The sequence below is a fragment of the Halichoeres trimaculatus genome, unplaced genomic scaffold (assembly GCF_033239565.1).
Source record: "Halichoeres trimaculatus isolate MK-OKI-2021-1 unplaced genomic scaffold, fHalTri1.1 fHalTri1_scaffold_5, whole genome shotgun sequence".
Taxonomy (NCBI): Eukaryota; Metazoa; Chordata; class Actinopteri; order Labriformes; family Labridae; genus Halichoeres; species Halichoeres trimaculatus.
This window is the reverse complement of record NW_027437183.1, coordinates 11,496,381-11,524,247: the sequence shown is the minus strand read 5'-3', so window position 1 is coordinate 11,524,247 and position 27,867 is coordinate 11,496,381. Positions and strand designations below refer to the sequence as shown.

Below are 27,867 nucleotides of genomic sequence, written 5' to 3'. Positions count from 1 at the left end.
GCCTCAAACACATCCCCCGCCTCCCCACCCTTCCCTGTCCTCTTATACACGCACCCACACACCCACACACCCACACGCCTGATGAGAGAAAGGCCGGCCTGCTCCTCATATCCGTACAATAGGGCTTTATAAGAAGAGTCAAAGAACCTACCAGCCTCCCTTCATCCTAACATCATCACTCACTCCTCCTCCTCCTCCTCTTCTTCTTCTCTGCTGCAGGATAGATGGATGGATGGATGGTGGTCACAAATTGCCCACAAAATCTCTCGTCATCCTTTCAGACATCAAGGCATTAATCTTGCCTTGAGATCATCTTTGAACCAAAGAGATGACCCTGGAGTCTGGAGGTTGCTCAGCAGCTCTTTTACCTTGAGATTTTTAAACCTGTGTGTCTTATATTCAGAAAAAAAGCCAAAATGTTTTACAAATAAATTAAACCTATTTAAAGCCATTTATTTTACCATGCCTGTAATGGTTCCAAAACCTCTTATGCACAGTTTAGAGCCACGTGGGTGGTCACTGCAAAATCAATGAGCCCATAAAACACCTCCAACAGAACAATGAACCACACACAACATCTTACACTTGTATTTTTCAGTACAGTACACAGACCATACGTCAGAAGTACAATTCTGTGAGTCAGGAACTTTCCCACCAACTTCTTTTACCACATGATTCAAATCCCCTATCAATAAAACACAATAATGTGGACAGTAAAGTCTTTTTTGTCTTGTTGCTCTTTTACAGTATTTCCCCAATCTTCAGTGTCTAACCGAGTCTCCATTGACTCAGAGCCAGTGAAGGGGAAGTAATGTTATTGTTCTCCTAGCTTTCTCTCAGAGGGTGGATGCTCTTAGCTCTGAGGGATAAGAGGAGATCATTTTGTTGCTAAAGCTTCAAGAAGACCTTTCTACAGACACATTTGCTCACTACTTTTTGAGTTAACTTCAGTTTCATTCACTTTATTAATATAAAAGAAGTTTTGACGCTGTCCGTGGTGCTGAAATTGATTTTTGATTAAAATCTCAACGAGTATGGACACTATTATCCGATATTTTTTGCTTGAGTAAAAATTTTATTTCAGATTCATAACAGTTTGAATGGTTAGGGATTTGAAATATGATGCAAGTAACTATGGACGCTGTAATTGGACTCATTTGTTGGTCTTGAAGTCTTTTTCAGAAATGGACTTCTTCTGTTTCTCTGCTGAGATGATTCAACCCCCTTTAAGAGCGCAAGAAGACATCCTTTAAAAGCTCTCATTTAGAGAGAGGGAGAGGGGGAGAGAGAGGTTGGTACTGTACGTCTTTCCTAATAACCAACAGTAGCAGTGAGGGGCGGTGTCCAGCAGACGGACAGAGGAGAGCTGGTGCGCGCAGGCTCCACTTTTACGCATCAGTTGTTCGTGTAGGCGTCAGTGCTGAAGTTACGTTACATCTACATTTAGTTCATAGCTTAACAGCAGAGTCTTCTTGAAACGTAGAGCAGATTTAAACACTAAGAAAAGGGAAGCATACACCTGCGGGGTGAGCGGATCAAGTGGACCCACTGAAAGTTTCCGTCATGGGAGCGCGTGGATGGAGCTCAGCACGTCTCGGGTTTGTCATTTGTGGATACTTAGCGTTTTTCTGTGGGGAGATTTTCCCACAGGCTGAAGCGGGCTGCAGGGAGAGAGAGAGCCCCAACTGCTGCACCGGCCGGAACAATGAATGTTTTGAGTACACCAGGAGGAAAACTGTGTGCTACTGTGATACCTACTGTCAGAAAACCAGAGACTGCTGCGAGGACTACCAGAGCGTGTGCCAAATATCTGGTGAGCTGCTTTTATTATCATGTCCACAGAAACTACTGAAGCAGTTTGTATGCGTTTGAGCGCGTGCACCTTTTGTTTGGGCTCCAGCTGCGTCCTGTCTCGTGAGGATGCTGTTCAGTGGTGTCCAGTCTCAGGCAGAGGTGGCTGGCATTTAGGTGACATGGAGACAGTGAGACATACTACACATAGCTGTCTCCAGTGCGCTCATTAATGCTGTTTGTTTGAAGTATCCGGACAAAGGTGGAGGTGGTATGGGGCTGTGTTTTTCCATTAGCAGGTTGTTGGTTTGACTCCTTGGCTTCGAAAGTTTCTGAGTGCAACAAAGTCACTACAGCATCAAAATCAGTAAATAAATACAACTACAAATCGGTGGAAATGAGTCATCAACTTTGGTAAAGTATGATTTTAAAAGTTGAGATAACAGATTTGTTGGCCTCGGCTTCCTTTAGTTGAAATCTGTTCTTTTTCTAGTTATTTATGAATTAAGAGAGATCAAGAGGTTTGATTTTACAAAGAAGCAATCTGAAGACATCTTTCCATTTCAGCTCTTGGAATTAATGATAAACTTTTCAGAAAAACAAATAAATGTTTACATTTTTTTTTGACAACTTCCAATCATAAATTGAATAATCTCTTTTGAAGCTTTGATTTTCTCTTCAACTCCACTGACAGAATAAAACCCACTCAGTTGAAAAATGTGTGTGTTGGTCACCTCTTCCCTCATCATCCTGGCTGATTCTGCTATATATGGACAAATGAAGGACTGGACACCATGGGAACAGACTGCCAAAGATGGTCAGAGTACAGTGGAGCTGTGTCTGTCCGAGCTGTGACAGACGGACACTCAGAGCTCTCATGTTGAAACATCTCAAGTTCACAGAGAGTAATTATCAGTGTGTAGATACACGCAGAGGCTGACGCTCAACTAAAGTGCTCACTAACAATCACCTGCAGGGTCGCTCCTGCGGGTCAAAGGGCTCTTCACATGCTGCTCTGATCCCTCTGTTTAGGCACTTTGAGTGTTTACAAAGTGAACATTTGTGTCTGTTGTGTCTGTGCTAACTGGCTCCTTCATTTGGACCGAAGTGCACCACTTTTAAGTCCTGTAATGGAGACTCTTTATCAGACCCCAGTGTTAACTTCAAAGATAGCTGAGAGACTTGTAAATCACAGTTTAACTGCAGCACGCTGAGCTGTAAAGCCAAACTAGTAAACTTCTGTTATGTACAAACTTTCTTGTTTTTATATACTGATGTGTGAATCATTTTAGAAACTTAAAGGATCTTAATTTGAGTTGAAGTTTTGTGGAACTTTGGCAGAAAGTCTCTATGTTTTGAAGATGACAAACACTTTACTGGAGTGTGGTTTCAGTGAGGGTAAATAAGAGGAATTTCACTTTGTTTGCTTAACTTTGCTGAAAGTGTTGTTGTAGCATTGTCACAGATAGCAGACTTTGCTTAAGCAGTAATTTTATGCCATTTAATGCCCATAACAGGATCCATCGGCTAACTTTTAAACCACAGACACAGCTTCTAAAGTATTGCACAAAAAGTTCCTTTCATGCCTTTGAATGAAGCTTTTCTAGTCAGAGTAAGACCAGAAAGACACAGCATGTAGGATTTTATACCTAACAGCATGATTATTTCTACAGAAAATGTGATAACGCATAAGTAAAATGCAGCAGACTGAAGTGCTGATGTGTGTTTTGTATCCACCAGTTAGTTAGAGAGGCTTGGTTGGTAGAGACAGCGTATATCACCCAGCAGCCAGATGAGAGGAGTCCAGGCATCACTTGATTCTTTCCATGTGTCTGCCAAACTGAAAGTTAACAGAACAGGCTCAGAGAAGCTCCACAGCTCAGTGTTTAGTCATCACTGTTCAGTTCAACAGCAGCTGGACCCTCAGAGGTCAGCCCCCGGCTGCATGTGCATCAGTTCACTCACGTGTCAGGGGCTTTCTTTTCTCTCTGTGGACCTGATGGGGGCTTACTCTGACAGGTGAGAACTGATGAGACTCAGTGCAGGAGGAAGTAGATCTGTCCTGGGAGAGTTGCAGACTGCAGGTGTTGCAAGTTAAAGAGTGCAACTGTAAAGAGTAACTACATACTGGAGAGATTTAAATTGAGGATAATAACATGATGATGAAATGATTTGTCACTTAGCTCTTTTTAAACTTTATGTTACAAAGTGCTTTACAAAGGCAGCAACATGAGATAAAAGTACAGTTCACAAACATCTTAAAACACAAATTTGTGTATAATGTAGCATCATCTCGTCCCTGACCTCTTCCAGCAGAATGGATGAGCGAACACTGAGTGATGCACATAAACACAGGTTGACTTCCTCCCTCTGATACCTGAGCATCCCTGCCGCACAAACCAAACACACAGCTGTGGTTTGGCTTGAAGCACCCCGATTTTTTCACGCACATCACACTCAGACTTTATCTGATCCTGCAGCTCTGTAACGCTCCGCGGCGTCTGTCTGTGTACCGTCTGTCACAGTCTGTAATTTAGTCGTGTCAGCTGTAGCTGCGCAGGGAGCCTGGAGTGGGTGACATCAGAGCAGAGACAGACTGTTTGTATCATAAAGAAACAAAAACTCAAACAGTTCTGAGGAGTTTGATAAGATTCATGAAAGAGATGTGTTCTTAATGAAAACTTGGCAGGAGTTTGTCTTTCTTGTTAGCAGTGTGGGGGAGTTTTATGAGCACTTTGTATTTATGTTACTCTTTTAAAAGCTGGAAGGGGTTGAATTAAAACAAGCAGAATAACAGGAAGGATATTTCATGGACAGTTTGCATGATTTACAAATGTTGAAACTTGAAATATGGTTTGGCAAAAAAATGAAACTTGTGTCTACATAATTAGTTATAAAACTTGCACAGTCATAAAAAGCTCAAGATCTAAATACTAAGTGTTTCTTGAGTTGGGGATGCAATGTACAGCAATTTGACATTATTCGTCTCCTAAACTTTTTATTGTTTGGTGAAAGTCTGGCTTCTATCTGAAGGAAAACACTTTCCAGACTGATAGCTTTAAGTAGATAAAAACAGACTGAAATGAAATCTCCAGCTTAGCCTTCAAAGAAATCCACGCCATAAGATGCATCTTGGCTGCTTTTACCTTGTTTATGCTAAAGTATGTTAGAAATATGTCCAAGTGTCTCCAAAATACAGGAATTTCCTTCTATATATGGATGCTTCGTGCAGGGAGCAAGTCTATATGACTTTTTTTTTGGCTTTTCCTGCACTCACAGTCCTCGTTTTTTTCCCCCTACAATACTCAGAGTTTGTGGTATGTTCTGCAACAGGTGTTATGACAAAGAATGCATATGAATATTGAGGACATACTTTGTGAAAGCAGCTGTTACATCCCACGACAGCACAGCCCTATGAGGCTAACAACGTTCACCAAAGACCCATAGAAAAAATACAGAAAACACCTGAGATGAACAAAAGGGGATTTGGTAATATTAAGACCAAGAATTAAACAATAAGAAAATGAAGAATAAGTTTTTGAACTCATTTCTTGCGAACAGCGGTAAGCTCATTAATGCTGAGGGCCAGGTGATCCTCATTATCAATCAGTGGAAACGAGCAGGGGACACAACAGAGGGAAAGAAACAGCCATAACAGCAGCTGTGAGATATCTTGTTGAGAAAAATACTCAATTAGCGCATGTTTAGAAACATTTGAGGAGAAATGCATGATGGGAAAGGCCAAAAATATAAGAAATGGATCAGAGGGTCTGACTCAAAAGAAGCTGTCTCCTAAGTGAGACATGTCTTAACTTTCCTGCTCTTGTTAAAAGATTTGGACAGTGTAAAATCCTTTCTGTGCAGTTTCATGAATCCATGGGAGGAGTTTGTAGGATTACCTGTTGAACATCACATAAATTCAGTGTCAGAGCTACTGTAACTGAGGCAGCTCCTCTTCCCCTGTGGCAGCTGGTAGCTCTCACATCATCATGAAGACATGTTTCAGGCTGTAATACTCCCGAGGTTTGTTCACCATTAGCCTCTCTCTGCTGCAGGAACTTCTCCTCATACTTCGGTCAGGGTGTGGTATGCTGTCATGCCATCATGTTTGATTCTTTCCACCTCTGCTCACTCCCGTTTTTCCCTGGCTTCCTACATGTTCTTCCTTCAGTCTCTGTGAGGATGTTTTTTTTATGATGCTGAAGCTGAAACATCCCAGCTGCTGTAGTCTCTCCATCCTGTTTCCCCTTGTACACACGTACTGCACGCAGCAAATTCAATAATCTGGGTTGTGGATTTGATGTTCGTCATCTGGACTCTTCATGGACCAGATAAAAAAAGAGTTTCACTCCATATTGAGCTTGAGATGTCTCAGCTGTTACTGTAGGAACTGTCGGCCAGGAAATACACATATTTACTGTGAGAATAATTTCAAGTTAGTCTATGGCTGATACCATTAGCTAAGGCTGCAACTAATGGCTATATTTATGATAAATTGATGAATCGTGAAAAAAAAGCATGACAATGTATAACAGTAAAATTTGCAAAACTAAACATGCATTGGTATTTAAGTTGATTACTATTGTTTGCTAAAAGATGTGTACAAAGAAACAACATATTTGAACATAGTTTAAGCTGACCAGATGCTACATTCATAAAGTATAAAAAGTGATATGAATGTATTGTCACTTAAAAAATCAACAGTATGGGCAAAATAATAGAAAATATGTGGCTATGTCATTAGATTAAGAACTTAATGGGCCAAAAAGGCAAAAATGTGTCCTCAATCTTTTCACCTACAGGTCAAACAGTACATCCCTCTGCTCTACCACTATCTGTAGCAGCTAACGCTAATGCTAGTTTAATGAATCTTTGCGGTTTTCAAACAGGGCGACGACTTAATAAAAAGAGAAAATGAGTCCTAAGAGACATACCATGCATTTCACAACATATAAAAGGAGTTTATGTGGGATTTGTAGCTTCGCATCTCGCTGTTTAGCTCCCGGCTCGCCATTGATGAGCCCAACATATTTACATTTTAAGTGCTGGATCATTGCAGTCGTACTGCCGTGCCATTAGAGGTCATTTTTGCAAATGTTGCAGTCAACACTGTGTGCTTTTACTCAGCGTGAAATACTCTGGTTAACATGTGACAAATACAGCCCCACAGCCAAGGTAATCTATACTCCAGTCAAGTAGGTGGCAGTAATGCACCTTTAGCTAGTTGCCAACCACTAAATAATCTGACAAAAAGGAAGAAGACAAATAAACAGAAGACAACGTAATATAATAATGCCACAGCACAGTGCATTGATTACGGAAGAACATTTTTAAGGCTTTTACTAAATGATTTTTAAAGACTTTACCGATTAGTCGTTGCAGCCCTACCATCAGCCAAGTATCATTAAAATCTCCAAAATACATTTGTCTTTCAAGAAGGTGTATCCTCTTGGCTATGGTGCTATTTCTTTCCTTGCGCCAGTAGGATGCTAATTTTGCACTATTTAGTTGCCCATTAGCAAGTTTTCATGCTAATGGGCAAATCTAGACAGTGTGGTAGTGTTGTTTTGGAGAGACAGTGTCCTTCTTGTGTCTTAAACCACATTTAACTAAGTTAAAATATCTAAACTCTCCTTCCCAAAGAGTTACGTTGCAGTAGCCTCCAAAATGACTTTTATCCAAACACTTTTTCACAACTTTGAAAACAACTCAGAGGTTATGATTACTTTGTCTTTAGTGATGTCTTTCAAGGTGAGCAGGTGCTCCTCACAGACTTATTTTGATTTTTCATATCCTTGCTTGTCCTTGTTTTGTTTTATATTTTCAGGCAGTCTGTGTGTTCATCATGGACATTTCTTGTTTTGGTGTTATGTCTGAACTTCATCATTCTAACATTAAGAGTTGTCTGGTCTAGTCGTTCTTAAACTTCCTGCTGTCTGAACAGAAAATCTGTCTTAGCTGTGTTTGTAATGAACCCTCTTAATGATTTGGTTTGCTTGGCTTCTCTTTTCAAGGTGTCTCCAGGAAACATTTATGAGCTAACCTGTTATTAGGGCTCAGTTTTGTGTCCTTCACCTCTATTATCAGCCTCATGGCTCTCCCCTGTGTGTCTGAACATTACCGGTCTTGTCTGATGGGACCAGAGCCCAGGGCCCAGGGTGGCTGACTGGAGAGGTTTTTGGGGTGCAGTGGTCCCCTGGAGCAGCTGGTCATCTGGGTCCCATTAAAGGGAAGTGGGGGTGGTTGGAGGGGGTGGAAAGTGAAAAGGAGAGAGACAGATGGGGGAGAAAGAACAAGAGAGAAGGGGGGACGAAGTGATAAAGGGAGAAGAAGATAAAGCAAATTGGGCGGGTGGGTCTGATAACTCTTTTGTTGTGAAGGCCTAAAATGGAAGCAGGATTCAGAGAGAGTGAAAGAAAGAGTGAAAGAATGCCAATCTGAAAGCTAGATAGCATGCTATTACCTCCCTGTGAGTGAGAGTGACTGGAGATGGGCTGATAAGTCAGGAGATAAAAGTGCTGAGGCTGGATGCAGAGTTTGGTTCAGTTTGAGGGCTCTGACTGAAGTTCAGCCAGCAGCTGAGGAAACCAGCCAACCTGCTGCAGCGTGTGGCCCAGCAAACACTTTTAATCACTTTTAACTATCTTTGTTCAACTTCAGCTACATTTTCAAATGTTTTAAACAACATTAAGCATCATTTAAAAAGATGATCTCTGTGATAACCTGTTAAAGCTTCAGTAAAAGATGTTTTTGTGAGTTTGGTTCAATAACAAATAAGTCACAGCAACATGGGGAACAAATGACCTATACCTACCTCCTCGAAGGAGTTTATGCTTTTGGTAGAGTTTGTTTGTCTGTGAACAACATAACTCAAAAAGTAACAGACGGATCTTGATGAAATTTTCGGAAAATGTTCAAAATGGGATAAGGAAGAAGTGATTAAATTTCAGAGGTGATGTGGATCACCATCTGGATCCAGGTCTTTTTTTAAAGGATTCTTTATCATTGTGAGATAGGGCCGTTTTCACCATATGTGTATATAACTCCACGATAAATGGTTGAATTGCTTTGCAAAACAATACAAGACAAAGTCAGGATAATTTCTGACAGATTTTTAAAGTACGATTTAGATCCTGGCAATATTCTGGATACTAAGATCCAGAATATGAAACGTACTGGGTCATCATAATTTTCAACACTGTCAGGTAACAAATTGTTGTATAAACCTGCAACTAACACCAAATTGTAGCAGACAGTCTGCTGAAAGGGAGTATAACATTAAAGTAGGACTGAAGTGTTGCATGACACTCACAAAATGCTTGGTGGAGGTCTGTGCTCTCTGGGTGCTTTTCTAGTTTTGATTAAAATCTTGTTTGAGGGGGCAGAGAAACCAGACGGTGGGAGTGAGGAGGAAGCAACTTCATCTCAAATACCATGTTTGTCTGACATTACTAAACACAGCAATGTCTTATTTCTGCTCAGCTTCCCCTTCAACAGCAACCACAAAGTGTAGCAACATGTGCTGATATCTTTTTTCAAAGCTCTATTGCCTCAAAACTGGTGAACTAGATCATGTGTTTTAAGACCTTAAAATTGTGAAGATTTAGTAGCTGGTATCAGTGTTTAAAGGTGGCTGTAACATCCAAAAGATTAGAGAGCAGACTCAAAGATAAAACACTGTCCCTGTTACATGTAGAAGTCTCCTCATGTTGTAGGGAAACTTTTAGCCACTTGAACACACTTAGTAAAGATATCAGCTGTTGGTCAAGACAATGGCAGAACATGGTGACAACAAGTGCCATTTGTTTCCTATATTGGGGTCAAGGGTCAGAGGTGATGGAGGAGGTCGGCTCTCCAACTTTCTCGTCGACAGAGGGGACGGGGGACTGAGCGAGCCAGGCTGTGTCAGACTGTGTGCAGGGTTATCATGTGGGTGGTAGGACTGTCACACTGGTGGTAGCAGAAACTGAGCAGCAGGGACCACCACAGTTTAGTAATTGCCTTCTGACCCCCAGTGGCCCGGGGGGCAACAGGCTGAGACTACCAGACAAGCGCTCAGTCCTGCTTGATCTGAGGTGTAATCGCCTTGTTTCCCCCTCGTGTGCGGGAACTCGCTGACCCTATCGCTTTCACTGCCGTAAAGAGCTAAACTGGTCTGCTTGCTCGCAATTTTCACACCATGAGAAAGACAAACAGCACAATAAGATCTGCCTAAGTGAACGTCAGAGGAAGGAAAGGCCAGGAGAGAGGATAAGAAGAGGAGGAGGAGGAGGCCAGAAAAGGAAGCTGATAGTGTCTGATGCCCTCACGCCCCTCTGTTTTCTTTCCAGAAAGTTCATGTCACTTTACAAGTATACACAGGTTAATGTGTGTGTCTGTGTGTTTTAGAGTGATGACTGAAGGTGGAACAAGCCCAAGTGGGTGGGTTTAATCTGACAGATATTGTTTTGGATGTGTGTGTGTGTGTGTGTATGTGTGTGTGTGGTGATCTGGGAAAGGCGAGTGTCAGGTGGGCAGCACTAATGTGCAGGAATGCAGAGATTCCACAGTGGCTTTGTGGATCGGCCGTGTCACTGAGACTGCAGCCCCCTCCTCTCTCTCAAACCCCAACAGGACCATGGGAATGAACTGAACCGGCGGCACCTTGAAAGCTCTCCCTCGCTCTTTTTCTACTGTTCACACACACACACACACTTATTCAGTTGCACTATTGTGCTGTAGGGTGAGTGTGTATTATAAAGACAGAGTTAGGTAGATTAAACGGCGAGGGCGGATTAGATCCAGTTATGGTATATTTATCCACTCGCTCCCTGTAATTTCACCAGAGAACATCTAATAGCTTCACGCTGTGTGCACCTGCTCTTGTTGTATTCATTTTTTAAACTGTGAACATCATTTTAAGCAGAGGATACACAAAAAGTATTCTGATGTAAATGTTTATATTTGCATTTCTGAAAGTGAAGAAGATCTTTCACCTCACCCCCCCTCCACCGCTCTGTTAAAGTCTGGTGCTATTAAAGGCCCATGCAGGACGAGGCCTGATTACTTAGCTTAGCTTTGATCAGAGCAGACATCTTACTAATACAGCTTCCTCTTAGGCTGATGTAATTGGCTAAATCAGCCTACAGAAAAGGGAAGCCTGATTGCTGCTGCTACTGCTGCTTTGTTTATACGGTGAGCTCAATGTGTGTGTGTGTGTGTGTGTGTGTTGAGGGAGACCAGGGCGAACAGGATGCTAAATTAGCCCCTTATTTAAATGGCCCCACACATATGACCTGGGTTGCAGACTTCCTGAGTCTGGAGTCCTGACATTCATAGATGGTAATGATCCAGTCCCTTGTTTGATGCCGGCCTACCTGAGTGAATACTCTGTGCAATATTGTGCAACTCTATATCTGGGTGTGTTGCATCTCACACTTTCAGCCATGCAGTAAGGCATGGCAGCAAAGATTAAAGGAGAGTTTAAAAGTTTAAACAACTTCAGGGGTAAAGATCAACTGAGTTTGCAGAGGGTGAACACTTGTTTTTGCACAGTGGTTGACGACTTGGATGTGACCTGATGGTTTTAAAAGTGAAACAAATATGAAAAAGTCTTAAAGGTATTCCTTTAAAGGGGCTGTGAAGTCTCCCTTCTAGATATATGCCTGATCATAATCCACACTTTGAAATGAGGTTACCAGCGCCAACAATGCTTACATGTCATTTTAAATTGCTACTTCTCAGCTTCCAGGACAGGTGGTCTAGGACCGGCTTGATTCACAGCACGTCTAGGTCTCTATGACAACACCACGCCGGCTGACAGAGTTAAGTAGTAAGACGAGATAAAACACAGAGATCCGTGTTTTTCTCTGAAAAAAACGATTTCTAGAACTAATTTTGTGGTGATGATGGTCACAGGAGCCTAACCATCAGACAAAAGAAACACAGAAGAGCAGAAGAAAGCTAAACAGGAGAGTGATACAGCCCATGTTAGCCTACAGATACATCAGAGCACCAGGCTGCAGATGCCGCTAACATGTAGCCGGCTGCTACAACGTTTGCTTGATGTCATGTTTTGAACCATAGGGCTAAGTAACTGTACTGAAAAGTACCTGTATCCAGTAAAAAGTTTTCTTGAACAAAGAAAATTTGTTTCGATCTGGTCTCCATTAAATTCCAAAACAAACACGTCTAAAAATATTTCACAACAGTGTGCGGAGACTCCGGTCCACAAGGTGGCGAGGGAGTGCAAATAAAACAGATCCAGAAGTGCGGTCTCCACAAGAACTGCTCCCCCTGGTGACTGGCTGCAGTATAGGTTTAAAAATCCTGCTTTCCAGCCATTCCAGATGGGCTGTGGTCAAACTTTAAAAAATGAATGCACCTCGTAGAAATGTTTCTCACGTCCGCTTGTTGTGGTGATTTGAAGATATTATTTGGCTGTCTTTTATTCAAGTCCTGTTTTTTTCTGAAAAGTTTCGTTTTCATTAGTTATACAAGGTTAAAAACGAGGCTTTACGTAACGTTTAATGATGATTGACAGATGCCGTTCTCGTCTATTTTTTTCAGGGAGTGTAAAATATGTTGAAGGTAGAGTCAGGAAGCGATTAGACTCTCCAAAGAAAAAAAAAAAAAAATTTTTTGTCACCCAGCTCCACTCAGATTCTTCCAGAATCCCTCATCGTCTCTACTGCGGAGACTCTGGCTCCAAACTGCTACAATGGTGGCGCCTGAGACGGCGCTATTTTGGCTTCAAAACCGTACAGCTATAAATGGTGGAGCCACGCTGTCCACTCTATATACAGTCTATGGTCTGAACATGGACTAACTGCTCGAGTTCTAGCCTCACAGGACACACAACATAACCATATTACCAGCGTACACTAAAGCCTGCTGATACATGATGGGTCAATATTAGTCGGACAACAAAACCACAGAACAGAACCATTTAATTTTCACAGAATTATGTTGAGGCTTTATAAGGAGACTAGAAAAAAGACCAGATTGAAAAAGGACCCTGTCTCACTAAATTAATTCCCAAAGGTGATACTTTTGTAATATCTTTGCGGTCTTGATTTCTAGTTTTAATCCTTCCTGAATACACCACAGTGTTTGTTTAGTTCCCTCTGGTCACATTTAGAGTAAAACCAACATAAAGCAGGGTGTGCAATAGGGTGTGGTTTCCTGTTATTTAAGAAGCAAATCATCAAGCACAATAACAACACAGTGTTGCAATGTGCATCTACCCAACCAAGTCTTTGAATCTAAGGGAAAAACTATGCCATCCACTCCTAACTCTAACCAAGTCATCACATTTTCCTATCTTCAGACTGAACTTCATTTTCTTATGTAAAACCATCTGGCTGATCTCTCTCTTTCTGCCTCCCCAGCAGCCATTGACTGTGAGGTGGGCTCATGGGGTCCCTGGTCGTCGTGCACATCACAATGTGGAGTTGGCAGCACAGAAAGGAGTCGCCAGGTGTCTGTTCCTCCCAGGAATGGAGGCACACCATGTCCTGACCTCAAACAGCGTCGAGGATGCTTTGGAAACGACGCCGTATGCAGCACCGCGAAAGGTGAGAACATGACCTTTTCCCCGGCCCTGGAAAGCATACATGTATGCAAGGAAACACTCTCCCTTTGAACACTGTTACTTAGTCATTTTGTATTTCTGTATTCTCTGGGGAACCTCTTGTTCTTACTTTTGCTCTTAGTAATACATTTACACACATCTGGTCTGAAGCCTTATCTCCAGCTGCACAGTTTCAAACACCTCAGTAAAGCTCTGTACAGTGCTGAAACACTTTCCGAGAAATTAAACACCTCCAAGACACGAGTGAAAGATTTCCAAAAGAAACAAAAGTAGCCTGAAGTTTTCCCTTCTGTTATTAAAAGTCACACTAAAAAGAAAAAATAAAAGAAAACATTTTTTTCCCTCCTTAATTGATGCTTTATCCTACAACTGACCTGCAGAGGTGGCAAAGATCCTGCCTGATTCTTTCAAGAGGAACTTCAAGGACCCGTGGAGGCGACCACACATGCTGATGAAGGAGGAGAAGGCCAGGTAAGGCCTCTATTATCAGACTGCAGACACACAGGACTGCTCACTACTGACCCAACCGGCCCACTCTGTTCCTGTCTGGCTTTTATGTGTAGATGACGCAGAGAGGGGTAATTACAGCTGAACTGTGTGAGGTGTGGAGTGACTTTAGACTCTGGGATGGGAAAGAGCTCAGACTAAAGGCCTTTGCTCACCAACAGTGACATGAATAAACGGCATGAAATTGAGAAAAACTTGGAGGCTTCCTCGAACGTTGTCTTTATAATAATTGTCTTTGTAGTTTTTATGTCTTTTGTCGTAAAGAACCAGGTGCTGGGTACACAAACACAATCAAGCGGTCTGCCATGTTGAATGTTTTCGGATGTGACATGTCAACAACGAGCGCTTTGATTGGTTGAATGTGTACTTGCTGCATGCGAAATTTTGGAAAAATCAACCTCGGTCCGAAAAATAAAAGCCACACTTTCGCTCAGTGAAATAACACTGCTGGTGTAAAAGCTTGCATCAAAACACAGTAGGTTGAAAAAATAACATGCAAAACATTTGCACGAAAAATATGGTGTGCAAAGGGCTTAAAGAATAAGGAAATTTAAAAAATATTCATGTTTTTTATTATTATCCTAATCCTAAAGTAGAACCCACATTTGTTGCCTACAATATGCAGTGTATCCTTGTCTGTGGTGAGCATATTTTGTTTAGCTCTTAAACCCCACAGCTGCCTTTCAGTGTCTCTCATGTTGTTGGATTTTATTCCAGGTCCATATCAGTTATTTTTTTCTAGTTTTGACTTTGTCTCAAAGGTCAATATAAGATCAACTTTGTGCTCCAAAAGATTAGAGAGTACAGACCAAGGCCGAGGTTGCCAAAGCACACAGAGCCTTGAAATTGCTTTGACTGTGTAACATGAACGCTGTCGCTGAATGTCTGCATCATTAGCTGACCTTTACTGATAAGGCAGCCATAATCCATGAAAAGGAGAACACTCCTCCTGCTCAGATGTCAGATTTGATCCCAGCTGATTGCAGATGTTCTCAGAGCTGGAAAAAGAAGAAACGAGGGAATTAAATCATGGCTGGCTTCCTGACAGCCCACAGCTCTTCACACTGATTAAAATGGACATCAGATACCTTGGTTTGGAAATAAAGCGCGTCAGGGGGATTGAAAGAACATTACTCATAAATGTGAGCTGCCCAGCATGGATGACACAGAGTTAGAGGGATTTCATAAAGACATCTGGCCCCTGATGTTGTCTTGGATCTTGACCATGAAAACCAGGGGTTAAAACAACATGAGAAGCTGATCTGTTGTTGTATTTGGATCTCCAATTATTGCTGAGGCAACATCTCAGTGAATTCATGAAGAAGAGGTTTGCTGCGATGATATCATGAAGTTTTGTCTTTACTTGAAGAGGCTTGAAGAAAACTTGGGCAAAAATGTTTGAGTGGATTAAGATTTTCAGGTCCCTGATATAAACCTTAAATAAAAGTTATCATGCCAACTTTTCCTCTATCTCTCCCTAGATTATCTTCCTAAAACGATCACTACCAGTGCTACTAGAGGACAAGGTTTTCAAGTATCTCTCTGTTTTCTTTGACAAACCACCCCACTGAGGCTGGTGCTTAGTTGCAGCTGACTGAATCAGAGACAAAATAAATAGTGCAGAGGTTCAAAGTGGCTGCCAGGGAACACAGTGAGCACGAAAACAAGACTTTATTATTGTTTCCAGTGAACAGACTGAGCTGTGTTGATGTTAGGATACCGCAGGTGACCGTGACTCTGCTGGATCACCTTCAAATGGAGCTAATCTCTTATCGGGACGTTTAATTTGTCTTTTGTCCGGTTGAAGTTGTGATCAAGCAGAGCTTTTTCAGATGATGACAACTTGGCTCTCATCAAAGGATGGGCTTTTACTCTGAAACAACTATAAGGGGACAGGAGGGGAGTTGAATCATTTTCAAACTGTTTCAACTAAATCTGGGCTCTTTGTTCATCTGCTTTACCCGACTGTGTGTTTTTGCTGTTGTGGTTTAGATTAATGAGTACTTTTAAGGATAAAAGTGTTAAAACTTTTTGATCCCTGTGTTGTTTTAACAGACTTTCTCTCCCTCTCCCTTTCTCCACTCTGCCCTTGTAGTTACTGTGTGTACCTTCGAGTGAAACAGGCCAGTGCAGCGTGTAAACTCAAACTCTGGAGCGCTCAGCTGGTGAGAGAAAGGCTGGTCTGTGCAGAGTGTCAGAGTGATGCCATGTCAAAGTCGAACCGCTGTGGAGGTGACGGCCTAGAGAGCAGCAGGTAACCAAACTAAAAAGAGTAAACTGACGATGTTTCCATCCACTGTCACCACAATGAGTTCAGAATAGTAGGCTTGTGAGGTTTTTGTCAGCCACCTACTGAGAGAGGCAAGGAAGGGCAAGGAACATTTTTCACCTTGTCAGCCCTTGAGCAAGGCACTGAACAAAACGATCTTAGCTCATTATACAATTTTCTTTAGGATCAACCAGCTCCATAAACAACAAAAGAGACCTTTTGGTTTGCAACATAGTCCTGCTTATCATCTTGGAAACAAGTTTCTGTGGAAAACATAATTTACTCTTGGACTGTCTTATATAAGACATTATGTATAGCATGCATAATTATCATTATACAGTCACATTATTATTATTATTATGTTATTATTATTATTATTATTATTATTATTATTATTATTATTATTATTATTATTATTATTATTATTATTATGTATCATGATACATTTTAAACTGATTTATTCAAAGGAATAAATTTGAAGTTTTCTTTATCATGTGCACTGTATGGCCAAAAAAGAAGTCACCACCGAAACAAGATCACACGCTCCAATATTTTTTTGAACTGCTTTTAGCATTGATTATGGCACACATTCACTGTGGCATTGTTTCGATAAGCTGCTGAAATGTCACAAGATTTATTTCCATCCAGTGTTGCATTAATTTGTCACCAAGATCTAGAGTCTGAGCGCTGTCAGTCAGCAATTAGTGAGGCTAACTGGAAAAAAGGCTTCAATTTGCTAGGGAGCATAAAGATTGGACTGTGGAGCAATGGAAGAAAGTCATGTGGTCTGATGAGTCCAGGTTTACCCTCTTCCAGAGTGATGGCCGCATCAGGGTAAGAAGAATGGCAGATGAAGTGATAACCCATCATGCCTAGTGCCTACTGTCCAAGCCTGTGGTGGCAGTGCTATGATCTGGGGTTGCTGCAGTTGGTCAGGTCTAGGTTCAGCAACAGTCTGTGCTTAAAGAATGAGGTCAACTGACTACCTGAATGTACTGAATGACCAGGTTAGTCCATCAATGGATTTCTTCTTCCCTGATGGCATGGCCATATTCCAAGATGACAATGCCAGGAATCATCAGGCTCAAATTGTGAAAAAGTGGTTCAGGGAGCATGAGACATCTTTTTCACACATGGATTGGCCACCACAGAGTCCAGACCTTAACCCCACTGAGAATCTTTGGGATGTGCTGGAGAAAGCTTTGCACAGTGGTCAGACTCTACCATCATCAATGCAAGATGTTGGTGAAAAATTAATGCAACACTGGATGGAAATAAATCTTGTGACATTGCTGAAGCTTATCCAAACAATGCCACAACAAATGCATGCCATAATCAAAGCTTAAGGCGGTCCAACCAAATATTACAGTGTGTGACCTTTTTTTGGTGGCGCCCTTTTTTTAGGCCGGGCAGTGTATATGATTAAGTATACTTAAGATTTATTCCTTCGACATATCATGATGCATTATAATAATATGACTGTATAGTGATAACTATACATGCTACACATACTGTGTAATCTACAAGACAGTCCAAGAGTAAATTGTGTTTTTGGTGGCGATTTTTTCTTTTGGCCGGCAGTGTATAAGTTCCACACAACGTGAATTGTAACGTTTTTCCTCCATGATGCCTGATTTATTCCTTTTCTTCACAGAACCTTCTGGTCAGCAGCTTCAGTCCCAGGCTGTCATGGCTCCTGGGTGAGGGAGTCCTCCTCAGAGGGCTGCCGATGTCCTCCCTACTCTGTGCTCTTTGTTTGAACCTACATGTTAACCTCAGACATACAAATGCAGGGACAATACTTCCCTCAACGCCTCCTGCTTACTGTGCAGAGCCCTGCCAGCCAAGCCAGACTGCTCTGATCCAGAATACTGGATAGGTAACTCAAGGAGACCAGCAGCATCCTGCCACTTTTCCTTTTCACCTCATTACTCTGTACTGTATACACTTTTACCAAGCACACAAACGCTCTTGCATTTTTCAGCCACGTTATGTTCTTTATCTCTTCCAAAGCACAGCAGCAAATATGCTTTTTTACCTCTTCATCTTTGCTATCTACCTCCATCAATGCAAAAGCATTTGTTTATGCCTAATGTATAAATATATAAATATATGATTTGCTTTATACATTTTCTACTTTTAATTGTTTCAATGTTATACGTGATTATATAGCTGCAGCTTTTTGTATATGACAGTTAAACACCAAACAGCAGTTGCTGCAGCCAGTCAAAGCCCAATCACCTGCAGGTTGGAGATGCTGAAAACTGGTTCATCCAAAATGTGTCCATCTCTAAAATCCTTGAGTCAGTCTTTCTGTGTTTTACAACTGTGTCCTTTTTATTATTTCTTTCAACAAAAACACATTTAAACCAGCAAATCAAGTTGGATTTCAGGTATTGATTCTCAGGTGCTGAGATTTGTGTCATTCGTGTTACCGATCATGCTTTCTCTCTCTGGTGTCAGTCATTAATGTTTTCACTTGTTTAAAGTGACTCACAGCTGAAAGCAGTCCCATCTGTTCAGATTGAAAGTTATTGGCGAGGAAAAAGAGCCATTTAATTGAATTTCTCTGTGGTTCTCTCTGTCCTCTGTGTCCAAAGCAGAATTGCTTAATAACTATGTTGTTTTCCCTCCCTGCCCGTCTCAGAAAACCTATTACTTTCACAAGGGAGTTTATTATCCAATATAACTATCACATACAACATGCTTCTCTCGTTTTATTAGCAGGACCTCCTCCCAGCACTCCCAAAAGCTCCTCCATCTGCACTCCTTTTTCCTTCTAGCCTCTTGTTGTCTTAAAAAGTAAAATAACTCCAGCAAAGCATCTGCAGCTTAAAAAGAGCAGTTGGCTCATTCCTGCATCTCTGAATCTGCTGGATTAAGAGGACGACGTGTGGTACCAGTAAAAGCTTTTCTCTCAGGAAAGCTGTGACTTTCTCTTCCTTCTCTGTGTCTGTTTGTGTGTTTATTTATTTTTAAACCAGTGATGATTTTATTAGTGCAGCACAGCATACTCTGTACACTGTCCATTAGTGAAAATAAACAACTATACGGTCATCTCTTCTCTTCTGGTGGTGTGTTTTTATGTTTTATTGCGCTGTCACATTCAGATGAAGCAACACTTGAAGCATTTTTGTGACTAAGACCCCCCTTCCCCCCTTCCCTGTAATAACTCAGCTCTGATAAGTATATCCCTCAGTCTGACCAGTGTTTACATCCTCACAGTTAAAACAGGAGTGCCGCTGAGCATACGTGAGTCAATGCAAACATGTGGCCATCAACATGCTTCGGCTGCATTCTTTCCATTTTTTGTCCTGTGGTGTCAACAAGATGACGACAGAATAAATGAACGGTAATGTTTGTTATTGAGTCTTTGCGTAACATTCTTTGACAATTTGGGGGTAGTTTTTGTTACGTAACTGTCACAGGTGATGTGTGGACAGGCTAAACATGGGGCCTGAGACTCTGGGCAGCAAACAGCATCTGTAACAACATCTGCAGCTCACATATTTTTGTTTTCACAGCAGCTCTGGACAGAGGGATAACTAGTATGTGATGTATGAGGGAAAAAATGACCATGACAGAAGCAGTGTTTATATTTGACCATGATCAATACTTCAAAATAAACCAAGCTGAGGTGGTTTGTTAAATTATCTCACCACTAGTGACTCTGTGTGCTGGAGTTTTGTGCTGAAATCTAGAATGAACATATGGATGTGAAAAATAATCAAGATTAAAAAAAGTAAACAACATGTTTTCCTTGTAAATGGAGAAGTTCTTGGGAAAATTGGAAATGAACTTTGACTTTTGTGTTCAAGAAGACAACCTGAGATCCAACAAATCAACACTTCTGACGTTTGTCCTTTGGGAGAGATTCCCCTGGCTTCTTTCATCTTTGCGCTACTTGAACTTTACCTCCTCCATTAATCCCCCTGACCATCCTTTCTCCGCACTCCTCCCTCCCCCCTCTCCTGACCAAACTCCCCTCCGTCAGCACAACTCTTTATTTTCTCTTACTACAACAGTGGCAATAGAGTGCTGTCAGCCTGACAGTCCATCCCCTCTGAAGCAGGCTTTACCCCCCTGGCTGCCCCGACTCTGCTGCTAACCCGCTTTCCAAAGGGCAGGAAGGCCCGTCTCTGGCCCGGTGCCTGATGGGCTCCGACAGCAGTGTGTTCTGGGATTACGCCCGCTGAAAAGGGGGGCATTCCAGCACCGGCAGCCTTTGTCACAGCACGGCCACTGTTTGCTTTTGACAAGACAGCTGTTCAAAGCCCTCCCGGCCCCCACGGATGGCGTGAAGGGAAAGAACCCGGGTGACTTCCGTTAAATGGTGGGGTTGTGGGTGTGTGGAGCCACCTCCACCTGAGAGGGCTTTAGCAGGATATGTGGATATGTTTTTCAATCTCATATAATGGCTTTGTTTTTACATGACTACATCTGAGTCAAAAAAGAAACCACAGCTTGAAATAACAAGCACTTTGGGCTAAACTATTCTGCAGCTTAAATTCAAATTGAACTTCCTGCTTAAAAAAATAACAAACAAAACATAACAAACAAAATGATCTTTACATAAATGCTCTTCTGCTTCAGACGTGTAGGAGCCTGGATCAGCAAGGGGCCCTCTTCATGTGGAACCCCTGTTTCCCTCCTCTATGTGGCCCAATGTGTTGCGTGATGTATGTGTGTTTTTTGGAAGTGTGTACTGTAATTAGCAAGACATCCTAATGAGAGCTTCTGCCAGAGCAGCTGGTCCAACTCAGAGGAATGATAATGAATAGATGGCTCCGCATGACGAGCTGACCTGGACAGCTATATGGCTGGTACGCAACATAGTAAACACATCCATCTCACTGGAAAAAACATGGACACAGTCTGGTTTCTAAAGACCACACACATCTTTAAAGACAGAATTTTCAAATGTTTTTGCAGAAGCTTTGAAATACAAGACAGCTTGCTTACAATAGAATGGTCAGGTTGCTTTCTCTGTGTCAGTTTTTAATATTTATTTTTTTTTCCCATTTGTAGTATGGAAACTACAACAAATCTGAGTCTTAATAAAGTCATGTTTTTACTGTAACACAAAGCATGAAAACAAGTCATTGTGGAGGTCTCTATGGCACAAAGAAGAATTGATGGTAAACCGTTCTGTGGGGGATTAAGCAGATCCCAAACTGGGGATGTGGCGTCACCTTGTGGCACTTCTCTTTGACAGAGACACATTTTTCAACAGCAGCAGAAGGCCTTAAAAGGTAGGTTCTCGGGTCTTCTCATTTTCCTTACTTGTTTGTAAACACAAATTAAAACTGGGCTCCTCCTCCTTGCCTCAGTGCCACTGGCAGTGTAAACCCTCAGCCTGCATCCGTGACTACATGAACACACCTTGGCCTTAACTCACACATAAAGCGAGGTGCGGCGGTTTTGCAGAAAGTATGCACAGGAGCCCTCACACACCTCGCAATTCACCTGTGGGACAACCTTGAACTCTTACTTTCGAGGGGGCGCGCCTCAAATTAGTGTGTGTTAAGAATAATTTGACCTTTTTACAGTTTATGTATCCAGTATGATCACTTGAGTGTGAGTGTAGACATTGAGATTGGGCAATTGCCTAGAGTGGTTTCTAGGCCTGTCACGATTATCAATAAATCAATTAACCGAACAATAAATAAAAATGTCCACAGTAAGTTTGCCAGCCTCGATAAACTGACACGTGCATGTTTGTTTTCCTCCTCTCTTTCGACCAAAGAGGCTGAATGAGAAGATGGCTCACTACGTCTATCTTTCCTAACATCAGGGTGCATAGGTTCTGTAATGGATTTTGCGGATTTATAGTGGAATGAGCATCTGTCAAAAATGCGATCTTTGGGGTGAAGATGGGGCTGCTCATACGTACACATGGGGAGCTGAAGCAAGCGTCCTGAGGGGTAAGGAGGAAACACACGCTAATATGACTGATGGCACGAAAGATTCGGTTCTTAAGCCGCCTGCCACAATCCCAGTGTGGGAATATTTTGTTTTTTATCAGAATGAACAAAGTGTGAGCTCATGAACACCAACAAGCTGATATGTCCCATTTGTTTGAAAATAGTGGCGACAAAGAAGAAGAAGGGGAGGTGCGGCGGAGCCTTGTTCTTTGACAATCCGCTCTTACTGAGGCTTTTAGTCTGCAAAGTAAATAGAAATAAAAGTGCCAAATGGTGGGCGCTCAATATGGTTGAAAGCCAGAAATGTTAAAAATGTTTGACAGACAGTACGGATTGACTGGGAAAAAGTTCATGTTACAAACAATTCAGGAACTGTATAAACTCCCTTTTATTTAGGCCATAGTTTTTATTGTTGTTTTTTTTGGAGTTTCATTTTTTCTTTAGAGACAGGGTCTATGTTTTATTGTTTTTGATTAGTATTAATTATTTTCATTGACACTTATTTTTTTCTAAAAGAGAGTCCATTTCAATTTCACTATATTTTTTTTCTCTTTCTTGTTTGTTAAATTTATTATATTTTTTGTTTAATTTATTTTATATAAAAGATCCTGACCTTTTAATTACAGTTAAATACTCTTAAGAAATTAAAGCTTCTTGCTTTTGATATGGTGTACTCACTTTATTATCCCATTTATCATAATTACATCAATGAAAAATGGAAAAAGAAATCGAAATAATATTGACAATAATATCCTTTTGGCAATAATATTTTGGAAAATTATCGTGTCACAAAATTTGTTCTCGTGACAGGCCTAGTGGTTGCTAATGGCTTAGTGCGTGGCGTTGCGCTCATGCTTAATGTATGAATTGGGAGTTATACAGTCTATGGAACATCCTCACTAGCACAGCAACCACCTGTAGCATTGCGTTTCTACATAGGTGAGACTCGAGGGCCGTGCACCTGACCTGGCATGTTAGCACGAGCTAATCACGGGCATTTGACACATACCTGATTAGCAGAAAGCCAACTCCCGTCACTCTTCGTACTGTGTGATTCTCCAGGGGCCTGAAAGCGAGTGAAAGTCGAGCCAAGCTTGACCCTCGATGAGTAAAAAAAAACTTTACTTGTTTGGCGTTTTGTTTCACTTTGGTTGTTTTTCTTGCTCCGCGCTACGTCCACTAGCATAGCCGCTCGGGATAGCCTCTTCCCCTGCTAATCAACACGCAAAGTCACCTGCGTGCGCACTAGGCGCGCAGTGATTGGCTGATGTAACCACGCTTAGTCTCCACCCTGACACATCCAGAAATAACAAAACATCAACATAAAGACCGTGGAGTGGGTTCGAAGCAGACACAGGCGCCAACACACATGCATACAGGTCCAGAAGTGATGATTAAGCAGGATTAATCCTGTAAAAGTTACATTTGCATTTTAAGAAAATCTGCAGACTCTACATTTAAAGAAGACTTTATTGTTTGTATTAGTGATATACATAAATGTGATACATGGCAAAAAAAATCAAACTTTCTAATCCTCATTTCCTTTGAATCTTTCTTAATTTATTGGCTGAATCTCTATATTTAAAATAAAAAAAATCTTTGAAGTGGTTTACATACTCTTAAATGTAAATAAAGAGAATATAGTGTGAATAATAAAAGAAATATTCTTCAGCATCTTTTTATGATCACAGCTAGTTTGTTCACATTTTCATGTTGCACATTTATTGACCTGATCACATTCTGCAAGATCCCACACATTTTCCCAAAATAAACAATTTATATAACTGTATGGAAAGAAGCAAGCAGTTAAGAGGAGCATGGACATAATTAAAACAAAGCTCAATGAATGAAACAAAGTGAAGCATGACATGATGTACCAGGAGGGACAAAATCATGGCACAGGAATAAAAACCTATTCCAGACTACATACAAATATATAAATATGTAAGGCAAAAGTGAGCTGAGCTGGACATACAAAGCATTTAGCACATATGTGTGGAGGCAGATCCAATACTGGAGTTAGCACTGACAAATGAGCAATATACACATTTCTGTGTTCTTGTATTATCACTGAATTGCTCATACTCCTTTTGTTTTTCTCTTTACCCTGAATAAACTATGACAAACAAACTAGAAACCAGATCTTAATCTTTGGTGATCTTCTACATTCAGACTGAGGTGGAGTGGGGTGAGAAGGTGAAAACAAACCATCCCTTACTTCACTACACTCATTTATAGAGTCTTCCCTTCTAAGCATAGGTAACATATCAGTGGCAGGAGAACACTGGAAATGAAATGGATTTATAGTAAAATCTGAAAAGAAATGAAGTGAAAATTGTCAGTTATACAGGACAAAGCTGATGTGAATAAAAATGTGTTCACTTGCTTATCTGTCAGAGTTACGTGTTTTTACGCATAGTTTATTCAACAGAGGCCAGGATGAAGAGCAGTGTGACAGTAGACTTGTTGGTGCCCTCTGCCTCTGCAATATGAGTCCAAGGTTTTTTTTTCATTTGAGACTTTTGATCTGTTTGTTCGTGTTGCTAATCTTGAGATCCATTTTGTCCGCTTTATTCATCAAAGCATCAATGGAGTCGTCTTGCTCGTCGATTTCTGCCTGGAGGCCCAGTCCAAGGTTCTTCAGTCTGCTCAAGCCACTGCACATCTCATCTAAGGAGGGATATTAAGAGACATTAGGAACACTTAACACAGCCAAAAAAAGTTCTTTGCATTCATCACAAACTTAACTTACAACTAACTCTGTGCTTTCAATTGTGACTTCATTGTATGAAACAGTTTAATATAAACAATTTTAAAATCAAAATATTTCAAACAGAAATGTTTGTCACCTAAATTTTTATCAAGGGTCTGGTGTGCCTCTTGTAGTTGTCTGTTCTGAGGCCTTCCATTCTGTCTAGATGAGCTGTCATCCATAGACGCTGAAGCCCCAAATCCTGGAACACAAACATAGGTGATTAATGCAGACGATATTTGGTTTAGTTACACAAAGCTGAGTTTCTTGCGCAGTATCTTACCTCCTGTGTTCAAATGCCTAAGGTTTGGATGGCTGGCTTGGTACTTATCTTCATATTCTCTGCTGTTCGACAAGGCACTCTGCAGTCTGAGAAAGTCAGATAAACATTGGTCAATAGCTGACAAGAAGCCACAAATAGTATAATCAACTTTTTATGAGATTTCACTTATACAAATTTTGAGTCATCAAAAGTGTTCAAAGATGAGTAACATCTGAATGCTCAATCTAAATGTGAAGTGTAGACCTGTAGGGTGTTATGTATTAAGGACTATGTGTAAAAAATATCTAGTGTTAACCACTAAATCGGACCTTTGGGCCTCTCTTATTTGACATATATAACAAAGTAAGAGAAAGCGAAAGAGAAAAAGATTGACTACTTCTGTCATTGATCCTTCCGCTTGTTGTAGGCTCATGTATCAAGTTCAAGCAGAAGCAAATGTTTTGGAAACTCCTTCTCAGACCTCCCCAAACCACATACAACTGTTTCTGCTTTTGTTATGGTTGTTTGTCTTTGTTATTGCCACACAACGCCCACATGCAGCACACTTCCACTCACCCACACTCCACATAGCTTCAACGGCATTTACATTTACATACAAAGATTTTGATTATTTCTCTTTGGAGTTGTTAATAACCTACTTTGCTAATTAGTTCCAGCATGTCGCCCTTTTATGGGTGACAAACCTAAGCACTGAATTTTAACACCTGTGTGAGGACATCAGCTACTGATTCCTCTCCCACATTGTTCAACTACATAAAATGATTGAGCAGAAAAGCGGTGTAACTATGGCAGAAAAAAGGACTTTATTTGCAGTGAAAAATAACATATACAAAATTACAATACGGGAAAATATCCCTTCCTTATCTACGATTGCAGAGCATGTGCTAGTCAGTAGTCCCTTTTCCATCAAAAACAACAAAACACATGAGTGGTATGGTGTGGGAAGTCCGCCTACTTATCTAGTTTGGTGATGCATAACTAGCTCTGAGTACAAGTGGAAATCTGAGCCAACTTTAGGACCATGCAAACAATACAACTGGAAAACACAATCCCTCTTGCCATAATTATTTCTGGCACGGAGAGAAAATAAACAAAAGAATTAAAGTTCCTAGCTCAAGAAAAGCTTCTACCCTCACCCTTTCTGTATCATAGGGAGAAAAGGTTTTTTGAAAAAAGTAATGAAACTTACCTGTCACTTCCCTGATGGGCTTTTGGTTGCTCAGGTGCTGGCTGTGTCTCCGGCTTTCCCTTGAAATAATTGAAAATTCCACCCCAGACACTTTTTATACTGTTAATATGTCTCTGGCTGGTTTTCAGGTCCTGATCCATGTTATCTAACATCCTGTCTGTCCTCTTCAGAACTTCGCCCTGTCGCACCAACTCCTACAGAGGTGCAGTCACACAGAGAAGTAAAAGAGGGGGAGAAAGTTAGAAACTACAAACTTTCTCTTTCTTCTTCCAGGTTCACTGCAAAAGAAGTTATTGGTATGACAAGATTACACCATTTATTGACTTACCTCTCCAGTTTCCACACCCATCTTCTCTGATTCATAGATGAGGCCAAGAGAACGGTAACTGCTGTCCACAGCAGACTGAGCTGTACGCATCACTTCCTGTTGGAGGTAGCGCTGCCTCCTCTCTGCTTCACTCAACCCACTGTCATCAAAGTCATCATTGAAGCCCCTGTCTTTGGGTTTAAAATCTTCTTCATCGTCATCATCTGCAAATGGGTTGTGGGATTTGGGGTAGGCCATCTGTAGGGGAGATGTAGTATACAGAAGAGATTTTGTTTTGGTTTAGAAGCGCACACCTTTCATTGCTAAGATTAAAATATATTTTATACATTTTAATTAATTTTGTTTCAACGTTGCGATCGAGTCATGTTCTTTGGGTCTAATAAGACAATAAACAAATAAATAATATTTGACTTTAATCAAATTGTTAACTTTATGTCCTTCGTAATTAAGTAAAAGATTCCATAGAGGGTAAGTTGATGTTGACTTGACAGATGGGGGAAAAAAAGCCTTACATTCAACGGTAGTTTGTGATTAGCATTCATCTGGCTACTATTTCCAACAGTGAATTTGAAACAATGGAGGAACTTTGTGAGACTATTTCCCAATAACAAACTTCCAAAATGAGCTCTGAAACATACGGATAGGAAGTAAATTATAAAAGCTCCCCTTCTGAATAATCTAAGTTGAGCTAAGGGGTGTGGGCTAGCTTTCAACAGCTAACAGACGTTACTGACGAAACTGTCAGAAAACACCACCTCATAACCCCACCCGTCGGCCAAAAAAGGCGTCACAGCCCAAATATGACACGCTAATAAATCATAAAATCAAATGTTATGAAATAAATCAACTTTAAGGATCACGTATGAGTGACAAACCTTTAACCGTCGGCTCAGTTGACGTTATTGTTGCCGTATCAGCTGACAAACTAGCTACAGACGTTGCCTGTCACGTCACGTGACATAACCAATGTGGTCCCAAGGCTACTACTGCGCAACAAATGCGCATACAGTGAAACTCCAGTAAACTACACAAGGACAATACTGTTGTATAATAATATATTATAAAGTCTCAACCGAGGGGGCTGATTTCTGTATGTATGTCTGTATGTGCCCAGCCATAACTTCAGGTCTGAAGTCAAGACTTTGCTTGCTGTTCCAAAATAAAAAAACTAAATTAAGGCTGAGCACTAAAGGCCTTTTCTGTCGGAGATCAGCTCTGGTGATTTATGTCTATTCATTTGGTGGTGGTTTCC

The 27,867-nt window shown here is 41.1% G+C and overlaps 2 protein-coding genes across 3 annotated transcripts; one reads left to right on the top strand and one right to left on the bottom strand.

Annotated features, from left to right (window-relative positions):
* The first annotated feature begins 1,310 nt into the window (after positions 1 to 1,310).
* LOC141789909 (somatomedin-B and thrombospondin type-1 domain-containing protein) lies at positions 1,311 to 19,196 on the top strand. Of its 2 annotated transcripts, none has more exons than XM_074669445.1 (5): positions 1,311 to 1,813; positions 13,164 to 13,346; positions 13,744 to 13,834; positions 15,966 to 16,124; positions 17,794 to 19,196. In XM_074669445.1, the coding sequence occupies exons 1-5, from the start codon at positions 1,564 to 1,566 to the stop codon at positions 17,897 to 17,899; spliced, it is 789 nt and encodes a 262-aa protein (XP_074525546.1). In that variant the 5' UTR covers positions 1,311 to 1,563; the 3' UTR covers positions 17,900 to 19,196. The 2 variants fall into 2 exon arrangements, with proteins under 2 accessions (XP_074525546.1, XP_074525545.1); XM_074669444.1 differs by having other exon boundaries at positions 1,313 to 1,813; positions 13,161 to 13,346.
* Positions 19,197 to 23,515: 4,319 nt separating this feature from the next.
* Positions 23,516 to 27,572, bottom strand: snap29 (synaptosome associated protein 29). Its single transcript, XM_074670343.1, has 6 exons — positions 27,491 to 27,572; positions 26,616 to 26,852; positions 26,288 to 26,481; positions 25,099 to 25,184; positions 24,913 to 25,017; positions 23,516 to 24,733 (listed from the first exon to the last, which is right to left on the bottom strand). Exons 2-6 carry the CDS (start codon positions 26,850 to 26,852, stop codon positions 24,573 to 24,575), a joined length of 783 nt encoding a protein of 260 aa, XP_074526444.1. The 5' UTR covers positions 27,491 to 27,572; the 3' UTR covers positions 23,516 to 24,572.
* Positions 27,573 to 27,867: the final 295 nt, after the last annotated feature.